General features: G+C 45.3%; 1 protein-coding gene across 19 annotated transcripts in view; it reads right to left on the bottom strand.

Moving 5' to 3' along the window:
* The window catches only part of LOC105725069 (protocadherin gamma-C4), a 174,714-nt gene that overhangs the window by 90,904 nt on the left and 64,593 nt on the right, over positions 1-19,217 (bottom strand). The window contains exons 1-2 of one of the 19 annotated variants that reach the window (XM_012465188.3): positions 4,315-8,937; positions 3,284-3,447 (exon numbers count right to left, since the gene is read on the bottom strand). The exons of 12 other annotated variants lie outside the window; for them this stretch is intronic. In XM_012465188.3, coding sequence (XP_012320611.2) covers positions 3,373-3,447; positions 4,315-6,735 — 2,496 coding nt within the window. In that variant the 5' untranslated portion in view covers positions 6,736-8,937 and the 3' untranslated portion in view covers positions 3,284-3,372. 6 more of the 19 variants (XM_012465340.3, XM_012464986.2, XM_021664966.2 and 3 more) reach the window with 6 other exon arrangements.

Genomic DNA, 19,217 nt, shown 5'->3' with positions numbered 1-19,217 from the left:
ATTTGAAAACAGCTTTTTGAGAAGCACTGAATCAAAATCAAGTTATTTCTATATGTGGATTTACTACATTAAAAAACCTTCCATACATAGAAACACAGACACCAAAGTAAAAGAATAAAAGGAATATAAAATAAAAGGAAATAAAAGAATAAAATTTCAATAATTCAATTATTTTCTCAGAACAGTCACTGTAACTTCACTGCAGTAATGGAAAAGATGTCTAGAACTTAAGAAAAAATGTGATATGAATTTTATCTCCCAAGGAAATCCAGTAGTTAAAAGCCAGTCAATAAGTCTGTTTTGATAGGATGAAGAAATGAGACAAAGTTCAAATAGTCAACAGGATCTAAGCATATTACCAGCCACCAAGAATCAAAATAGAATTGCTCAGAGAAAAGCTTACATGTATAAGTGTGTGTGTGTGTGTGTGTGTGTGTGTGTGTAGATAGGTGAGAAAGAGAGCTAGAGGAAGCATGTTATTAAATCAACAGGATCAAAATTTGAACATTAGCAGTAATAGCAAATAATGGTGGAATATAACTACAAATCAGTGGAGGCACTGCAAAATTGAAATTGAAATTAAAAGTTTGTAAATCAATTTGTATCAAAAAAATAATAAATTGATAGCCTCATAGACTGATAATAGAAAAATAATACTAAAATTCAACTTACTCCAAACCAAACCAACATAGTTGAATTGCCCCTTTGAAATCACAAGAAAATATTCCAGGGCTGAAAAATGACTTTCACAAAAACGTTCTGACAGATGATGGTAATCTCATGAAAGGCAAAGTACAACTCACATGTATTTCTCTAAATATATATGAAGTAAATATATGCCCCCCCAAACCAATTTTCATAACAGGCTCAAAAAACATCTTAAAAGACTTGTGCCAAGATACCAACAATTAGGAGGCAGAGAAATAAATCTCACCTGATTACTTGTCGGGTCACATTTGCCTAAAACGATAGCTGAGTCTTCAGCTATTAAGAGTGACTGGCTTTTCTCACAGCTCTCCTGGCTAATGAGCGTGTCTGCATAGTTGGGCTGGGGGAAGATCAGGTGACTCTTTCGCGAGTCCGCGGTGAGGGAGACCTCGTGGGAATAGGTCTGCAGGAAAGCCCGCACCCCATCCACGCCTACAAAGTGTGACGTCGGCGCTCCTATCAAGCCGCCTCTCGAAGCCTGCAGCAGGCGTGACTTGTGCCAGTGCCGCAGCCTGAACGCCAGCAACACGATGATGAAGGCCAGGAAGACGCAGGAGACCGCGGCCACCGACACCACCAGGTACAGAGTGAGGTCTGAAGTTTCAGACTTAGCTGGAGACTCGAGGCTGCTGAGGTCCGCCAGGACTTCGGGGATGCTGTCGGCCACGGCCACGGTGAGCGTGACGGTGGCCGAGAGAGGGGGCTGGCCGTGGTCCTGGACGGTCACCACGAGGCTCTGCTTGAGCGCGTCTCTGTCCAGCAGGGCCCGCGCCGTGCGCACCTCGCCCGTGTGCAGCCCCACCGCGAAGAGTCCAGGCTCGCTGGCCTTGAGCAGGCGGTAGGACAGCCAGGCGTTCTGACCCGAGTCTTTGTCCACCGCCACCACCTTGGTTACCAGGTAGCCGGGCTCTGCGGAGCGGGGCGCCAGTTCCACTCCGGTGGAACCGTCTGTGGGGAGGGCGGGGTACAGGATCTCGGGCGCATTGTCGTTCTGGTCCAGCACAAACAGGCTCAGTGACACGTTGCTGCTGAGGGGCGGGTCCCCGCTGTCATGTGCTGTCACTCTCAGTTGTAAGTCTCGAAACTGCTCATAGTCGAAGGATTGTAGGGCATACAGAACACCAGTGTTGGAGTTAATAGAGATATAGGAGGACAGAGGCACCCCCTGGACAGTGTCATCGATCAGAGAGTAAGTGACCAGGGCATTCTCTTTGCTGTCCGGGTCCAGGGCGGTCACTGAGTAGATGGAGGCACCTCTGGGGTTGTTTTCGAGAATGTAGGCAGAGTAAGACGAGTGAGGAAAAACTGGAGGGTTATCGTTGTCATCTGCCACATTCAGCCAGATGTGAGTTTCGGCAGACAAAGGCGGGCTTCCCTGGTCTGTGGCTGTCAATGTTATATTGTAGCTCTGGACCAACTCCCTGTCTAGCACTCTGCTTGTTATCAATTTGTAATAATTTCCATAAGTCTTTTCTAATTTAAAAGGCAGGTGGTTCGGAATAAAACAGGAGACCTGACCATTTTCTCCAGAATCTTGATCTTGCACATTTAGAAGAGCAATGACTGTACCTGGAGGAGAGTTTTCCATAACTGAATTAATAGAAGAGGTGATAGTTATTTCTGGAGCGTTATCATTCACATCCACAACAGTGATCAACATTGTCGCGGTGGTAAAGAGACCTCCACCATCTTGGCCTTGAATTTCCATCTCATAGAATCTATATTTTTCAAAATCCAGAAACCCCCGTACTAGAACTTCTCCAGTTTTTGAATCCAACTGGAATATTTCAGAAGCCTTGCTTTCCATGTTCCGAAATGAATACATTACTTCCCCGTTGATTCCCTCATCTGGATCCGTTGCGTTTACCACCAGCACCCGAGTTCCGGAGCTGAGATTTTCTGGAACACTCACGCGATATACGGACTGTGTAAACATTGGAATGTGGTCATTCACATCGAGGACCACCACACGAATGGGAATCGCGCCCTTTCGGATGGGGTCACCTCCATCTAAAGCTGTGAGGAGGAGGAGGTGAGCAGCCTCTTTCTCTCGGTCCAGGCTTTCCTCCAGTACTAGTTCTGGATTTTTGGCCCCATCCGTTCTGCCCCGCACTTGCAAGGAAAAGTAACTATTAGAGCTGAGCTGGTAGCTCTGGAGGGAATTCACTCCCACATCTGGATCCCTAGCATTAGGAAGAGCAAATCGCGCCCCAGGAGTTGCATGCTCACTAACTTTTATCTCCACTTCCTCTTCTTGGAAGCTGGGGGCGTTATCATTAATATCCCTTATTTCCACCTCCACTCCGTAAATCTTCAAGGTGTCTTCCACGAGAATCTCGATATTTAAAAAACAGGAGGACACTGTCTCACAGAGTTCCTCCCGGTCTATCCTGCCTGCCGTGATCAAGCTGCCGCTTCGCGGATTCACAGCGAAAAGCTGTGTCTTCCCCCTGGAGACGATGCGGACTCCGCGCTGCGCCAGCTCCCGGGGCTCCAACCCCAGGTCCTTGGAGATGTTGCCCACGAAGGAGCCGTTTTCGGTCTCTTCGGGCACCGAATATCGGATCTGCCTGGCCCGGAACCCCCGCAGTGTCCCCAGGAAAATGCACAGCAGCACCAGCCGACTGCGGTCCAGGCGCTGTAGCCGATTCGCCATGGCAGGCTCTAAGCCGATATTCCGCGGTTTCTGGAACTAGTTTGTTGTGAATCAGCTGATGTATCTATGAAGTCCCAGACCGACTGCATCCAAAATATATCAGAAAGCGAAGGAAAGTACTTTTAAGTTTCCAGTGTCAGGATCTGTGAGTATCCATCTCACTCCGCTTTGTGTGGTAGAGGCGGAGGAGGGAGGGACTAGATAGCGCACAGCTTCCCATTCCCTGATTGGTGAACAGCGGCGCCTAGAGCCCATTCTTATTATTGCAACGACTAAGAAATTACCGGAGAAATGATTACTCACGTCGTCGTGAATCACACGTATTTGTAGAACTTAAAACTGTTATACACAATAATTATAATGTGATGTTAAAATTTTACCAAGAACCCCCATGAAAGGAGTATAATTGCTCCTTTTAATAAAGAGCTTGCTTAATTTTTAAAACGTTTTCAAAATATATTACTGGAATTGAAAACTTGCAGGTTATAGTTGGTTCCAACTGATTTTTACCGACTGAAAGGAGCGACATTTCTGGAAGTGGAATAACACGGTCTCGATAAAATCATCACGTAGGATGCATAACCATTAATTCTTACAAGTGTTTCTTTGTTGAGTAAATGAACATGAAACACTTAAGAAAAATTGAGTAGTATCAGGATTTCAATTAAAATACCATGGCGTAAAAGAATACCTGTATTTTATATTTTTAACCAAAAGGTATTCTATTTCATGAAAATTTCATCTGAGATTACCCATGTAGTTTGCTTTAAAATGTCTTTGAATAGTAGAGGCATTTTATTTAAACTTTTAACAATGATAACCATAAATTTCGCCTATATTTTGGAGGCCCTATGAAGAGGTTATCTAGAATCTTAAAGTAATATCACTATATTGAAATACATTGGCATATTGTAATATAAAAAGGATTGAATACTTTTTAAACACTTTACCTGTTTAAAAATCTTCTTATCTGTTTCAACACCAGGAGTTAAAATGCTAGCCAGTAGCACAGAAGAGCTATCTTTGTTGAGGTTATCTTGTGTGGCTGGACAAAGATCAACAGACGTGAGAAAATTAAATTCTGGATTCATTTGATCCCCAGGTACACTAAAATTATAGGCATAGGGCAACGTTCCCTCATGGTAGTTGGGGGGAACCACAGGTCCGGACTTGGAGCAGAGAACTGACTCAAAGCAGCCCCCTGCAGTAGGGCTGAATGACTGTCGTAGGCGTAGAGCAATCGCTAGAATCACCGCGAGGAGAAAGAGCGTAGAAATCAAGGCCAAGGCCACCACCAGGTAAAACTGCAGCTCAGCCTGGGAGTCAGAGGATGTGGGACGGTCGCTGAAGTCCGGCAGTACCTCTTGCAAGCTATCCGCGAACACCAGGTGCAGCATGGCAGTGGCTGAAAGGGGTGGCTGTCCTCCATCTTTTACAGCGACCAGCAGGCGATGGCGGACCGAGTCCTTGTCACCCAAAGCACGCACCATGCGCACCTCGCCCGTTCGCAGACCCAGGCTGAAAAGCCCGGGCTCACTGACCTGCATCACGTGGTAGGACAGCCAGGCATTGTGCCCCGAGTCGGCGTCCACGGCCACCACCTTGGTCACCAGGTAGCCTGGCTGCGCGGCCCTCGGCACCGTGTCGAAGAGCGCGGAGCCGTCGAGACCCAGCGCAGGGTACAGCACCCGTGGTGCGTTGTCATTACGGTCGCCCACCAACACGCGCAGGCTCACATTGGTGCTGAGCGCGGGCGAGCCCTGGTCGCAGGCCTGCAGCGTGAGCTCGAAGGAGCGCAGTTGCTCGTGGTCGAAGGCGCGCTGCGCGAACACCACCCCACTCTGCGCGCTCACCGACACGTAGGACGACACCGTTCGTGACTCCAGGTCAGTGGCAACGATAGAGTAGGAGACACGGCCATTGGGCCCAAAGTCCGGGTCAGAGGCACTGACTTGCGCTATAGAGGCACCCGGCTGGTTGTTTTCTGGCACGTGGACCAGGTAGGCTGACTGTCCGAAAACAGGCGCGTTGTCATTGACGTCAGTGATGTGCAGGGTGATGGTTTTGCTGGAGGAGAGCGGAGGCTTGCCCCTGTCGGTGGCTGTGACGGTGACGTTGTACGCTGGGGTCTGCTCCCGATCCAGGGCCCCATCTGTTACTAGCTTGTAGTAATTATTAGAAGAAGAATGAATCTTAAATGGAACGTCTCTACTTAAACTGCACCTGACTTCCCCATTTTCCCCAGAGTCTCGGTCCCGTGTTTTGAAGAGGGCAACAACCACTCCTGGAGGGGAATCCTCCATAATCTGATCAGAGAGTGAGGCGATGGTTATTTCTGGGCTGTTGTCGTTTTCATCTAGAACTTCTATAATTACTTTACACCGTGTTGAGAGAGATCCTCCGTCTTTTGCTTCTATGTTCATCGTATATCTTTCCACTTCTTCAAAATCCAAAGGCTGCTGAGTTAGAATGTTTCCTGTAGTGTAATCCAGAGAGAATACGTGCTGAGCTTTGTCAGCCACACCAACGAAGGAATAAGTGATCTCCGAGTTGAAGCCTTCGTCCTGGTCAGTGGCCTTCACTCTCAGGACGGAGGTGCCTGGAGGCACGTCTTCCCGAAGGCTGACCCTGTACACGTCCTGGCTGAACACTGGGGGATTGTCATTGGCATCGATCACCAGGATTCTTATCTGAGCAGTACCGCTTCGGGGAGGGGTCCCACCATCTAAGGCGGTCAGTACCAAGTGGTGAACGCTCTGTGTTTCCCGGTCCAGAGTCTTTTGCAGTACTAATTCTGGATATTTGCCACCATCAGGATTGTCTTTCTCCACCAATGAGAAATACTCGTTAGGACTTAGTTGGTATTTGCTCAGCGAATTCATACTAATATCAGGATCTTCTGCAGACTCAAGAATTGTTCCGATCCCCGGGCTGACGGATTCACTGATTTCCAAGTTTATTTCATCTTTCTGGAATTGAGGGGCGTGGTCATTAACATCCTCAATCATTACAATGATATGAAAGATATTTAAAGGATTTTCCACCACAGCTTCCAATTGCAACTCACATCTTCTTCTCTCTTTGCATATCTGCTCACGGTCTATTCGGTCCTTCACTAGTAAGTCCCCGCTCTCCGCGTCTACGCTGAAGTGCAGCTTCTCCGCGCTAACTCGCAGCTTGCGAGCCGACACATCCAGGACACTGAGCCCTAGATCCTTAGCGAGGTTTCCCACCACCGAGCCCTTGGCCAGCTCCTCCGGAATCGAGTAGCGGATCGGCTCACACAGCGCGGGGTAGAACAAAGGCATCAGCAAGGGAAATAATACCTGCCGCGGGCCGGCCCGGCGCCTCTGCACGCAGCTCCCTCCCATCGTTCGCTCGGATTCTCGCTGGGTCCTCGCTTTTCCAGTTGGAGAAAGTGCACTCTACCGCGCTAGAAGACCATTCGGCCCAGGACGGGAGGAGTCCCGGGTCTTGGGGCTGGGAATCCGGTGTCCTGGGCAGGGTCTGCGCAGCCGGGACGCCTGTGTGTGTGAGCTGGTTTTCTTCTTTCTGTTGCTGGCTGCGCAGGGGATTCCAGGCTAGAGGCTGAAGGATCCCGGGCGTCAGCGCTTGCTCTGCACTGGCCGACAGCGGCGCCCAGAGGCTTCGTGTGGGACTGCAGCTTGGCTTTTCTCCATCTCTTTCAATGATTTTTTTTTAAAAAATACGAGTTGGCAGCCAAAATATTTGAATCTTCTTCCTCAGTGATTCCTTTTACATCACGAAATATATTTCCACTGGTCACACTACCATATCTTTTTATGTACGAAAATTTACATATATCTTGCGTAAATATTTTCTTCAAAATTTAAAAAGGCACAAAAGAATACAGCGTGAAGGTTTATAGGTCTCCTATCCCATAGCCCATTGCTATCCAATCCCTCCATCCAGAGGCAATCATTCTTGCTCCTTTGAAGAGTAATTATCCATGAAGCTGGAAGTACTGAAGATAAGTCATAAACTTTTTTTGCCTTCCATTCTAGCCTATATTCAGCTGGAAAGTAATCATTCCTTCTTTCACATTTAAGTACTGGAATACAACCATCGCCATAGTCATTACCATCATACAGGGTGTCCTGTATTGCTTTTAAATACTTATATTTTAAAATATTTTCTTACAATAGCTACAATGTCCAAAAAGTAGTTTTTTAAAAAAACTCTGTATTTTTCAAAATTATAAAACTATTTGAGATGAATGCACAATAATTTTGAATCTCATAAACAGAAATATAAAATAATAGTTTCAATGATTTAATAGTTAATAATTGTGACCCTAAAGAGTGTGCTTTCCTTCCAAAGACCTATCATTGAACAAATGTTGACTGACATGAAAAAAAGTCGTGGTCTTATAAAGGTCTTGAGAAACTTTGGAATGATATTTGACTTTATACACCATATTTTGTAGAATATTAGTAATAAAATTAAGAGATCAACCTAATACATCACTATCTTCATTGAATTAAATGGACTCATCAGTACCTCTTCTGATCCTTTGTTTAGAATAATTTCCCCTACTTCTTTGCATATATTCTTTCCTTTTTTACAGCTGTGGTTGTTGGTGCTTATATTCTGATCTGCAGAAATGGCATTTTTTCTTGGCTCTAAGTTTATTTTGCTTCTCAATTTCAGAGTTTCAGGTATTTGCCTCCCCATACATTAAAGAGCCACTGAAACAGCTTTATCATATATCTCTTGCTCCTGTTATTGGGAACATGTACAAATTTATCTGTCTTCCTAATTTATATTTACTTTCAGCCTTAGTAATTAGAAAATTTAACAAAAAAGACAAAAGCAGAACCCCCAATGTTCTTAATTTCACCCTCTATACCCTTTTTAGAATCCCTATTGAGCAACAAAATTAAATTAAAATGCTATATCTTCCACATAGTAGTGCAAAATTAGAGAATTATATGCAAAAAGGATGCTGCAGTGTTATCAGGTATAAACAGGACTGAAAAAAATCTAAGCATATATTGTTATAAATAAATTGTTAATTCAATACTGATGAAAAATTTAAGTATATTCAACTGCAACTATCACCACAGAGTATAGATTGACAAATATATAAAATGAAGTTTGAAAAAGGACTATTGCTCTTCTACTTGGGAAGAACTGCATTGAGTAATCTTGGATTTGGGTTGTATTTCCAGAGACCATAATGCATTCCTTTCTGATACGTACCTATTCTTACCAGAGCTGCCTTCAGAACAAGAGGGTTGCTTAAGGGGCTGGAGTTTCGTATGTGACCACCCAGGAGGAAATATAAATCGACAGGTACTTCTGTGTGGAAGTTGTCTTAGGAATTGCCAATATTATATTCAACAAAACAATAAACTATAAGGTTCTGCAGAGCTAATCATAACAAAGCCTTATGACAATAGGCCTTGATTGAGACTAGGTGAATTTTACCAAAAGGTAAAACAAAACAAAACAAAACAAACAAACAAACAAAAAACCTGAACAAACATCAAATTCTACTCATCAATGTTTTAGCATTTACACTTTCCACCTTCATGCTGCAAACTTAAAAGTAAAACCGATCATAACTTTCTTAACAAGAGACAAAGAGGAAAAATAAAATAAAACTCACTGGAACCAAAGGGGTGTCCTCTATAGGAAACTTCGAATCATCTAATAAAGACAAAGGATCCTTTTTCTCACAGCTCTCCTGGCTGATGAGCGTGTCTGCATAGTTGGGCTGGGGAAAGATCAGGTGACTCTTTCGCGAGTCCGCGGTGAGTGAGACCTCGTGAGAATAGGTCTGCAGGAAAGCCCGCACTCCGTCCACGCCCACAAATTTAGAGCCAGGTACGCCTGTGAAGCCGCCTCCTGAAGCCTGCAGCAGGCGTGACTTGTGCCAGCGCCGCAGCCTGAGCGCCAGTAGCACAATGACGAAGGCCAGGAAGACGCAGGAGACCGCGGCCACCGCCACCACCAGGTATAGAGTGAGGTCTGAGGTTTCAGAATTAGCTGGAGACTCGAGGCTGCTGAGGTCCGCCAGGACTTCGGGGATGCTGTCGGCCACGGCCACGGTGAGCGTGACGGTGGCCGAGAGAGGGGGCTGGCCGTGGTCCTGGACGGCCACCACGAGGCTCTGCTTGAGCGCGTCTCTGTCCAGCAGGGCCCGCGCTGTGCGCACCTCGCCCGTGTGCAGCCCCACCGCGAAGAGTCCAGGCTCGCTGGCCTTGAGCAGGCGGTAGGACAGCCAAGCGTTCTGGCCTGAATCTTTGTCCACCGCCACCACCTTGGTCACCAGGTAGCCGGGCTCTGCGGAGCGGGGCGCCAGCTCCACACCAGTGGAACCGTCTGTGGGGAGGGCGGGGTACAGGATCTCGGGCGTATTGTCGTTCTGGTCCAGCACGAACAGGCTGAATGACACGTTGCTGCTGAGTGGAGGATCTCCACTATCGCTGGCTGTCACCTGCATCTGTAGCTCATGAAACTGCTCATAGTCAAAGGATCTGAGTGCATACAGGACGCCACTGTCTGAGTTGATGGATATGTATGAGGACAGAGGTGCCCCCTGGATGGTGTCTTCAGCCAGGGAGTAAATAATCCGGGCATTCTCTTTGCTGTCCGGGTCCAGGGCGGTCACTGAGAAGATGGAGGCACCCCTGGCGTTGTTCTCTGGGATATAGGTAAAGTAGGAGACACGAGAGAAGGTAGGTGGGTTGTCATTGATATCTGCCACTTGCAGCGTAAATTGAGTTTCCGTTGATAGAGGTGGACTTCCCCCATCGGTGACTGTTACTGTGATATTGTAAGAGGATACCTGTTCCCTGTCAAGAGCTCTGTGTGTCACCAATCTGTAATAACTATCAATGGACTTTTCTAATTTAAATGGTAGATACGCCAAAATGGAACAGGTTACCTGTCCATTCTGTCCAGAGTCTAAATCATGCACATTTAAAAGGGCTACGACTGTTCCCAGAGGTGAATCTTCAGTCACTGGACTAAATAGAGACGTGAGGGTCACCTCTGGACTGTTGTCATTTACATCTTCTACTGTAATCAACACTTTCGCAGTTGCAAGATATGCTCCTCCATCTTCTGCTTGTATTTCTATTTCATAGAAACTTATTTCTTCATAATCTAGATTTTCTGATATTTTTATTTCTCCAGTATATTTGTTTAGTTGGAACTTCAACAGTTGCATGTCAGGTAATTTTCGGAATGAATATGTCACTTCTCCATTGGCACCTTCATCCCTGTCGGTGGCTGTGACTGTCAGCAGCTGAGTGCCCACAGGCAAATTCTCAGGAACACTCACTCGGTATTCTGGTAAGGTGAAGACCGGCGCGTTGTCATTTGTATCGAAGACGGTCACACTGACGAGGACAGTGCCAGATCGGAGAGGGTCACCTCCGTCGGAGGCGGTGAGGACCAGGTGGTGAATGACCTCTTCCTCGCGATCTAGGGCACGCTCTAGTACCAGCTCCGGGTACTTGACGCCATTGGCACGGCTCTGAACTCTTAGGGAGAAGTGCTTGTTGGGGCTGAGCTGGTAGCTCTGCAAAGAGTTCACACCCACATCCGGATCAGTAGCTTCCGGGAGAGGAAAACGCATTCCCGTAGCGACATTTTCATTAATTTTTACGTCTAGATTTTCTGCTTGGAACTTTGGGGCATTGTCATTGATATCAGTTACTTCTATTTCTATCCCAAAAAGTTTCACCCTGTCTTCCACAAGGATGTTAAAACTCACCAGGCACCGCGCGCTCTGAGCGCAAAGTTCCTCCCGGTCTATCCTCCCCGCAGTGACCAAGCTGCCGCTGCGCGGGTTCAGAGAGAAAAGCTGCGTCCTACCTCTGGAGACGATGCGGACTCCGCGCTCCGCCAGCTCCCGGGGCGCCATTCCCAAGTCCTTGGAGATGTTGCCCACAAAGGAGCCTTTCTCTAATTCCTCAGGAATTGAATAGGAGATCTGCCGGGCTCTAGCCTCCCATGGAATCCTGAGGAAAAGGCAGAGCAGGACCAGCTCCCTGCAATCCGGGCGATTCCTTTGAGCGGCCATTGTAGTCTGGTTACAGAATTCTGCAAAGTCCTCACTGGACACGTTGTGTGTTTCAACCGGTTCCTTTTTCTTTCTGTGGCTGCAGGGTGTCTCTGTAGCCTGCGCACCTTAAATTCTGGAGTGAGCTTCCCTGCAGCCCAGCAGCGGGTTTGTGGGGCTTTGTGTAGTTAGAGCCCTGAGAATCCGGATTGAGCTCTGGCTGCGTTTTCTCTCCCAGTAGGTGAACAGCGGCGCTCAGAGTCCTAAGAAGTTACTGCACCCAAGTGATACATGGAGTGGAAAGTAAACTCCATTCTGTTGGATTATTTTATTTTACATAGATTCTTTTTTTCCCACTCCTATCTTTAAATCATTTACTATATGTAGGTTTCTTACTGGAGGTGTGATAAAGTGGAATTAAAATACTGTAAATATCACACGACAATGTTTGGTTAAATATATATTTGCAACATGTTTTCCCAACAGAAATGTACATACTTTAAAAGGTAAATAATGCTTATTTTAGGTCATATGAGTGTCTAGGTATATTCAGAAAAGTCTTACAATTTTATTTGAAATTGTGATTTAAATAGTCCTTATTTTATTTAGTATGCATTCACACAAAGACTATATTAAATAAACTCTTCATGAGATAACTCACTTTGAAGCTTTATAATTTTAACTACTTAATTCACTAAATTTATTTAGCTTAGGATTGTGTAAGAGGTTTTCAAAGTACTCTTCTAGAATAGGTTTACTGAGCCTTAATGAACCTTTTTGTGAAAAACGTACTTTAACTTATAGGCATACAAGTTAAGTGGATCCATTTAAATGATTGCACAGGTAATCACAAACTAAAAAGAACATATATTACAGTTGCAAATTAAAATGTTTGCATTATAACGAGAAAAGAAATATGTAGAATTTGAAGTACTAAAGATTTTAAAAAACAAAGTTAGATGTAGTGATACAGGTTTTTAACCAATAAGTGTCTATGTCAACTTGTTTTCATCAGAGCATTAATACTAACACAAATATTCTTTCTTTTAGGCAGTTTGCATGAAAGGCCAAAGTCAAGTAGTTCACATATCTTCAACTGTGTGTGCCCATCAACCCAATAGCAATCATTCCCTCAAATGTAAAGACTTTAGAAGTTCACTTCTTTCACACAGAGAACAGGATGTTCAGAAGTGTTTATGTCACTATGCCTCCCAAGTATAGAACTCTTCAAAGATTTTACCTTTTTTCTTCAAAAATCTTCTATCAGAGAATCAGACAGAGACTGAGAGCAAAGGCAATAGCATTTCATTTGATTTTTTGGAAATGTCTTTTTTTTCTTTTTTTCTTTTTGAGGCAGGGTCTTGCTCTGTCACCCAGACTGGAGTGCAGTGGAACAATCACAGTTCACTGCAGCCTAGACCTCCTGGGCTCAAGCGATTCTCCCACCTCAGCCTACAGAGTACCTGAGACCACACGCACATGCCAACACACCCTGCTAATTTTTAAATTTTCTGTAGAGATGGGGTCTCACTATGTTGCCCAGGCTGGTCTCAAATTTCTGGAGTCAAGAGATTCTCCACCTCCACCTCCCAAAGTGCTGGGATTACAGCACACTTGGCCCTGCCTGTATATTTATTTATTTATTTTAGAGACAGCGTCTTGCTCTGTCACCCAGGCTGGAGTGCAGTGGCAAGATTAGGGCTCACTGCAGCCTTGACCTCCCAGGATCAAACAGTCCTCCCAGCTCAGCCTCCCAAGTAGCTGGGACCACAGGGGAATGCTACCACATTCTGCTAATGGTTTTGTTTTTTGTTTTGGTTTTGGTAGAGATGGGGATCTCCCTATATTGCCCAGGCTGGTCTCCAACTCTCGGGCTCAAGTGATCTTTTCCGCTTCAGCCTCCCAGAGTGCTGTGATCACAGGTGTGAGCCACTGGGGCTGCCTTCTGAATAATTTTAGGCCTTAAAAACATATAAATAAGATATGGTGAATTCACTAAGTCTTAGCACATTTGAATAGACAGGTTACTTGTTTATTTTCTTAGATGCCAAGACCACTGCTTCTGTTCACTAGTCAGAACTTTACAAAATATGGTGACTCATACCTGTACTCCCAGTAGTCTGGGAGGCCAAGGCAGGTGAATCACAAGGTCATGAGTTCGAGACCAGCCTGGCCAACATAGTGAAACCCTGTCTCTACTAAAAATACAAAAAAATTAGCCAGGTGTGGTGGCAGGCACCTGTAATCCCAGCTACTTCAGAGGCTGAAGCAGGAGAACAGGAGAATTGCTTGAATACAGAAGGCGGAGGTTGCAGTGAGCTGAGATCGAGCCCCTGCACTCCAGCCTGGGCGACAGTTCAAGATTCCATCGAAAAAAACAACAAAAAAAAAGACAAACTAACTTCAATCTGGTGACATTCTTTTACAAAAAGGTAGAGCAACTTATGAACCAAACACGTAGCGGAAACTATAATTGACAAAACATTGAGAAAAGATGATAAAAAGCTATGAATTTTAAAATATAATTGTAGATATGAAAATAAAGTAGCATGCCTAAAATATGAGAAACTAGTAGACTATTAGAGAAATCACGCACAAAAAAGAGAAACTCACCGAAGTTAGAGTCTCAGGATGTGAAGTCAAATCCTCCCCACCATGAGTTGGAACTAAGGCTCCAGGAGAATCACTGCAAACCATGTCTTCATTGGAATGTAAGGGCGCACTACATTTTAGGAAATTAAACTCTTTTGTACCTGTATGCGCAATGCACAGATTATAAGAATAAGGCAAAGTCCCCTCACTGTAGTTGGGGGGAACTATAGGTCCAGACTTGACACAGAGACCAGGCTGGAAGCAGTCCCAAGTAGGGCTGAGAGAGCGTCGCAGGCGCAAGGCAATGGCCAGAATCACAGCAAGGAGGAAGAGCACTGAGATTAAGGCCAAGGCCACCACCAGGTAAAACTGCAGTTCAGCCTGGGGGTCAGAGGGTACAGGACGGTCACTGAGGTCTGGCAGTATCTCTTGCAAGTTGTCTGCGAATACCAGATGCAGCGTGGCGGTGGCGGAGAGTGGAGGCTGTCCACCATCACGCACAGCGACCAGCAGGCGCTGGCGGGCTGCGTCCCTGTCGCCTAAGGCTCGAGCCGTGCGCACCTCGCCCGTGCGCAGCCCCAGGCTGAAGAGCCCGGGCTCGCTGGCCTGCAGCACGTGGTAGGACAACCAGGCGTTGTGTCCTGAGTCGGCGTCCACCGCCACCACCTTAGTCACTAGATAGCCGGGCTCTGCAGCGCGAGGCACCATATCGAAGACCGCGGAGCCATCAGGACCTAGAGCTGGGTACAGCACCCGCGGTGCGTTGTCATTGCGGTCGCCCACCAACACGCGCAGGCTCACATTGGCGTTGAGCGCTGGAGAGCCATGGTCGCGGGCCTGTAGCGTGAGCTCGAAGGCGCGCAGCTGCTCGTGATCAAAGGCGCGCTGCGCGAACACCACCCCGCTCTGCGCGCTCACGGACACGTAGGACGACAGCACAGGGGGCTCTAGGTCACTCGCCACGATACAGTAGGAGATGTGGCCATTGAGCCCCAAATCCGGGTCAGAGGCGCTCACTTGCGCGATGGAGACTCCTGGCGGATTGTTCTCGGCCACGTGAACGAGGTAGGATGCCTGATCGAAAACTGGAGCGTTGTCGTTGACGTCAGTGACGTACAAGGTGATGGTTCTGCTGGAAGAAAGAGGTGGCTTGCCCCTGTCAGTGGCTACGATGGTGACATTGTATTCTGGTGTCTGCTCTCGGTCCAGGGCTCCATCTGTCACCAGCTTGTAGTAGTTATTGGAAGAAGAATAAATCTTGAATGGAATATCTGTTTCTATATTACACCTGACTTCTCCATTTCCTCCGAAATCCAGGTCTCGTGTTTTGAAGAGGGCAATAACCATTCCTGGAGGGGAATTCTCCAAAATCTGATCAGAGAGAGAAGTGATGACTATTTCTGGGCTGTTATCGTTTTCATCGAGGATTTCTATGATTACTTTACACTGGGTAGAGAGACCACCTCCATCCTTCGCTTCCACTTCCATGGTGTATCTTTCTACATCTTCAAAATCAAATGACTGATTATTCTTAATCATACCTGTTTTCTCATCCAATGAGAACATATGTCTTGTGCTCTGGGCAGTGCTTCGGAAGTAGTAGTTTATCTCGGCATTGACCCCCTCATCCTGGTCAGTGGCTGTCACTTGCAACACAGGGGATCCAGGGGACAGATTTTCACTAAGACTAATTCTATATTCATCTTTGCTGAACACCGGGGGGTTATCATTGGCATCCTTGACAGAAATTTCTATGTGAGCGGTGGCACTTCTTGGAGGGTCCCCTCCATCCAAGGCAGTCAATATCAAGCTGTGAGATCTCTGTTCTTCCCGGTCTAGGGGTTTCTCCAGAGACAACTCTGGGTATTTGCCACCGTCGGAATTCACTCTAACCATTAATGAAAAATAAGGATTAGGGTTTATCTTATAATCTTTAATTGAGTTTATGTTTATATCGGGATCCGTGGCAGGGTCAAGCGATATTCGTGCACCAGTGGATGCAGATTCGAAAATTTCTAAATGTATTTCCTTTTTATCAAATTGAGGGGCGTGGTCATTAACATCCTCAATCACCACAATGATATGAAAGATATTTAAAGGATTTTCCACCACAGCTTCCAATTGCAACTCACATCTTCTTCTCTCTTTGCATATCTGCTCACGGTCTATTCGGTCCTTCACTAGTAAGTCCCCGCTCTCCGCGTCTACGCTGAAGTGCAGCTTCTCCGCGCTAACTCGCAGCTTGCGAGCCGACACATCCAGGACACTGAGCCCTAGATCCTTAGCGAGGTTTCCCACCACCGAGCCCTTGGCCAGCTCCTCCGGAATCGAGTAGCGGATCGGCTCACACAGCGCGGGGTAGAACAAAGGCATCAGCAAGGGAAATAATACCTGCCGCGGGCCGGCCCGGCGCCTCTGCGCGCAGCTCCCTCCCATCGTTCGCTCGGATTCTCGCTGGGTCCTCGCTTTTCCAGTTGGAGAAAGTGCACTCTACCGCGCTAGAAAACCATTCGGCCCAGGACGGGAGGAGTCCCGGGTCTCGGGGCTGGGAATCCGGTGTCCTGGGCAGGGTCTGCGCAGCCGGGAGCCTGTGTGTGAGCTGGTTTTCTTCTTTCTGTTGCTGGCTGCGCAGGGGATTCCAGGCTAGAGGCTGAAGGATCCCGGGCGTCAGCGCTTGCTCTGCACTGGCCGACAGCGGCGCCCAGAGGCTCCGTGTGGGACTGCAGTCCAGCTTTTCATTTTGAATTCGGTCTCCAAAATGTATACATTCTTCGAAAATGCAGGTGTACATTCTTACCAAATTTTGCTCTCATCATAATATTATAGGAGATATTTATATGTTTTGTGTTTTAAATAAATTTATTATGCACAATTTCAAACTTATACGACAGTAGGGATTATATAGTATTATATAGTATTATATAGTGAACCTTCACATAGCCATCACCCACCTTCAACAATGATCACCACAAAGCCAATCTTTAACATATGCTGTGCTCCCCCATTATTTTTAAGTAATACAAGATATAGAATGTCAATCAATGCTTCTTTTTAAGATGAGACATCAAAGTCAAGAATTTTATCTTTCAGCTTATGTTCTACAATCTGTTACCAATGCACAACAAGTTAAGTCCTACAGAGTTTAAGAATAATAGAATTAAACATTTTCCACACTCTACTCAGTTATCTATCTGGTGAGGCTTGTGTTTTGGTTTTAAGGGCAAGAGACATTTTTGTGGTATTGAATAATTACCTACCATGACATACAAGCCTTCACTGATATCTGTTATGTTTTCCCCAGATTAACACACATTTAAATATTTATAAATACTAAGTATGAAGGATATTCCTCAGAACAGAAACTGTAACAATTTTCTTGTTGCATGGTTAAAAATATGAGCCTGAAGGATGCTTTATTTATTTATTTTTTGCTACCAGCTTAAGGGAGAAAATGTGTTTGAAATAATTAAAATGTCTATACATCATAACGGATTTCCAGGCATTTTAGCACTTATTTTCTTATAAATAAAACAATGGAAATCCAAGTAGTTACAAACAAGTAAAAAATTCATTTCCACAGAAATGCCAGCAGTCATCAATGTATCTATGGATCACATGTTTAGAACAGAATTTTGAGTCAACCTCAAAGCTTATTTTCAAATGTCTCATGAAACGTAATTTACTACTTGAAACAACACTAGGTTTAAAAATACTACATTATTTTCTTCCTGATAGCTAAAAACAGTAAGATATTTTTAGAATCTTCCCAGCAGTTCTTGAGAATATTTTCTTAAATTATATCTGAGATGAAAGTTCATTTCTAGCCTCAAAAGTTGGAGAATTGAGCCAGAAATAATATATAAGTGAAAGAAATATTTTTAATTCCTTGTTTTGTCATTTCACAGTGACAAGTCTTAGAAACTTCTCTTGAGAAAGCATATACTATATAAAAGAAGAATGTCCAACTATTCTCCACAATTTACATTACAGCATGAGGAAATTAAGACCTCTGAAGATATGAAAATAAAGGATGTTACAACTTTCACCATTAAAGGGGAAAAATGCTTTACTAGGCTTTGGAAGTGGATAACTGAAGTTTAATCTTCCTCAGAAAATATCTTTAAATACAAACAGACTTTATACGCTTGTGATCTGAAAAATATCACCTCAAAGGGGTGTTTCCCTATCATAAAAATGGAAGAGTAGAAGCAATAAATCTGGGCTTTCAGCTGTTTCTCTAAGAAGAATACACTTACCTTATCAATTTACCCTTAAAAACATAGTATGACCTGCAGAAATGATCTTAGGAGTAAGAATTTGCTGGGTGAGGTGGCTCACATCTCACCAGTGTTTTGGGAAGTTGAAGCAGGAAGATTGTTCGAGATCAGCCCAGGCAACATAGCTTGCTAGTCCTCCCACCTTAGTCCTAGCTACTCTGATAGCTAAGGTGGGAGGATTGCATAAGCCTAGGAGGTTGAGGCTGCAGTGAGCTTTACTCACACCACTGCACTCTACCCTGGACAACAGAATGACACCCCCCATCTCTTAAAAAAAAAAAGGAGTAAGAATTTTGTGATGTGAGTCCACTGCAACCAATCAAGCAACCTTACCCAAAAGCCAACATCAATGCAGCTGCCCCATGAAGAATGGTTTATATTGATGGTAGATTAATTATTATGAGAACATGAAAGTTATTATCAGCAAATATAATTAATAAATGCCTCCTTTAGATGGAGCAAATATTAGGCCCAGTGAAAAACGACAAAACAAGAAATATCGACTTATACTACCTTAAGTACAAACAGTTAAAGAGAAGCCAACTATAATAGAAAGTAAAGGGCCAGGCACAGTGGCTCACGCCTGTAATCTGAGCAGTTGGGAGTCTGAGGTAAGCAGATCACTTGAGGTCAGAAGTGGCCTGGCCAACATGAAACCCTGTCTCTACTAATAACAACAACAGCAAAAAACTAGCCAGGAATGGTGGCACGTGCCTGTATCCCAGGTACTTTACTCGGGAGGCCTGCAGTCCCAGCTACCCTACTTAGGAGGCTGAGGCAGAAGAATCGCTTGAACTTGGGAGGTGGAGGTTGCAGTGAGCTGAGATAGCACCACTGCACTCCATCCTGGGCAACAGAGTGAGACTGTGTCAAGAAAGAAAGAAAGAGAGAGAGAGATAAAGAAAGAAAGAGAAAGAAAGAGAGAGAAAGAAAAAGAAAGAAAGAAAGA

The sequence above is a fragment of the Aotus nancymaae genome, unplaced genomic scaffold, assembly GCF_030222135.1.
Source record: "Aotus nancymaae isolate 86718 unplaced genomic scaffold, 86718_ANA_hifiasm-v0.15.2.pri h1tg000064l_1, whole genome shotgun sequence".
NCBI lineage: Eukaryota > Metazoa > Chordata > Mammalia > Primates > Aotidae > Aotus > Aotus nancymaae.
Note: the sequence above shows the minus strand (reverse complement) of the source record. Positions and strands in the feature narration are given on the sequence as shown.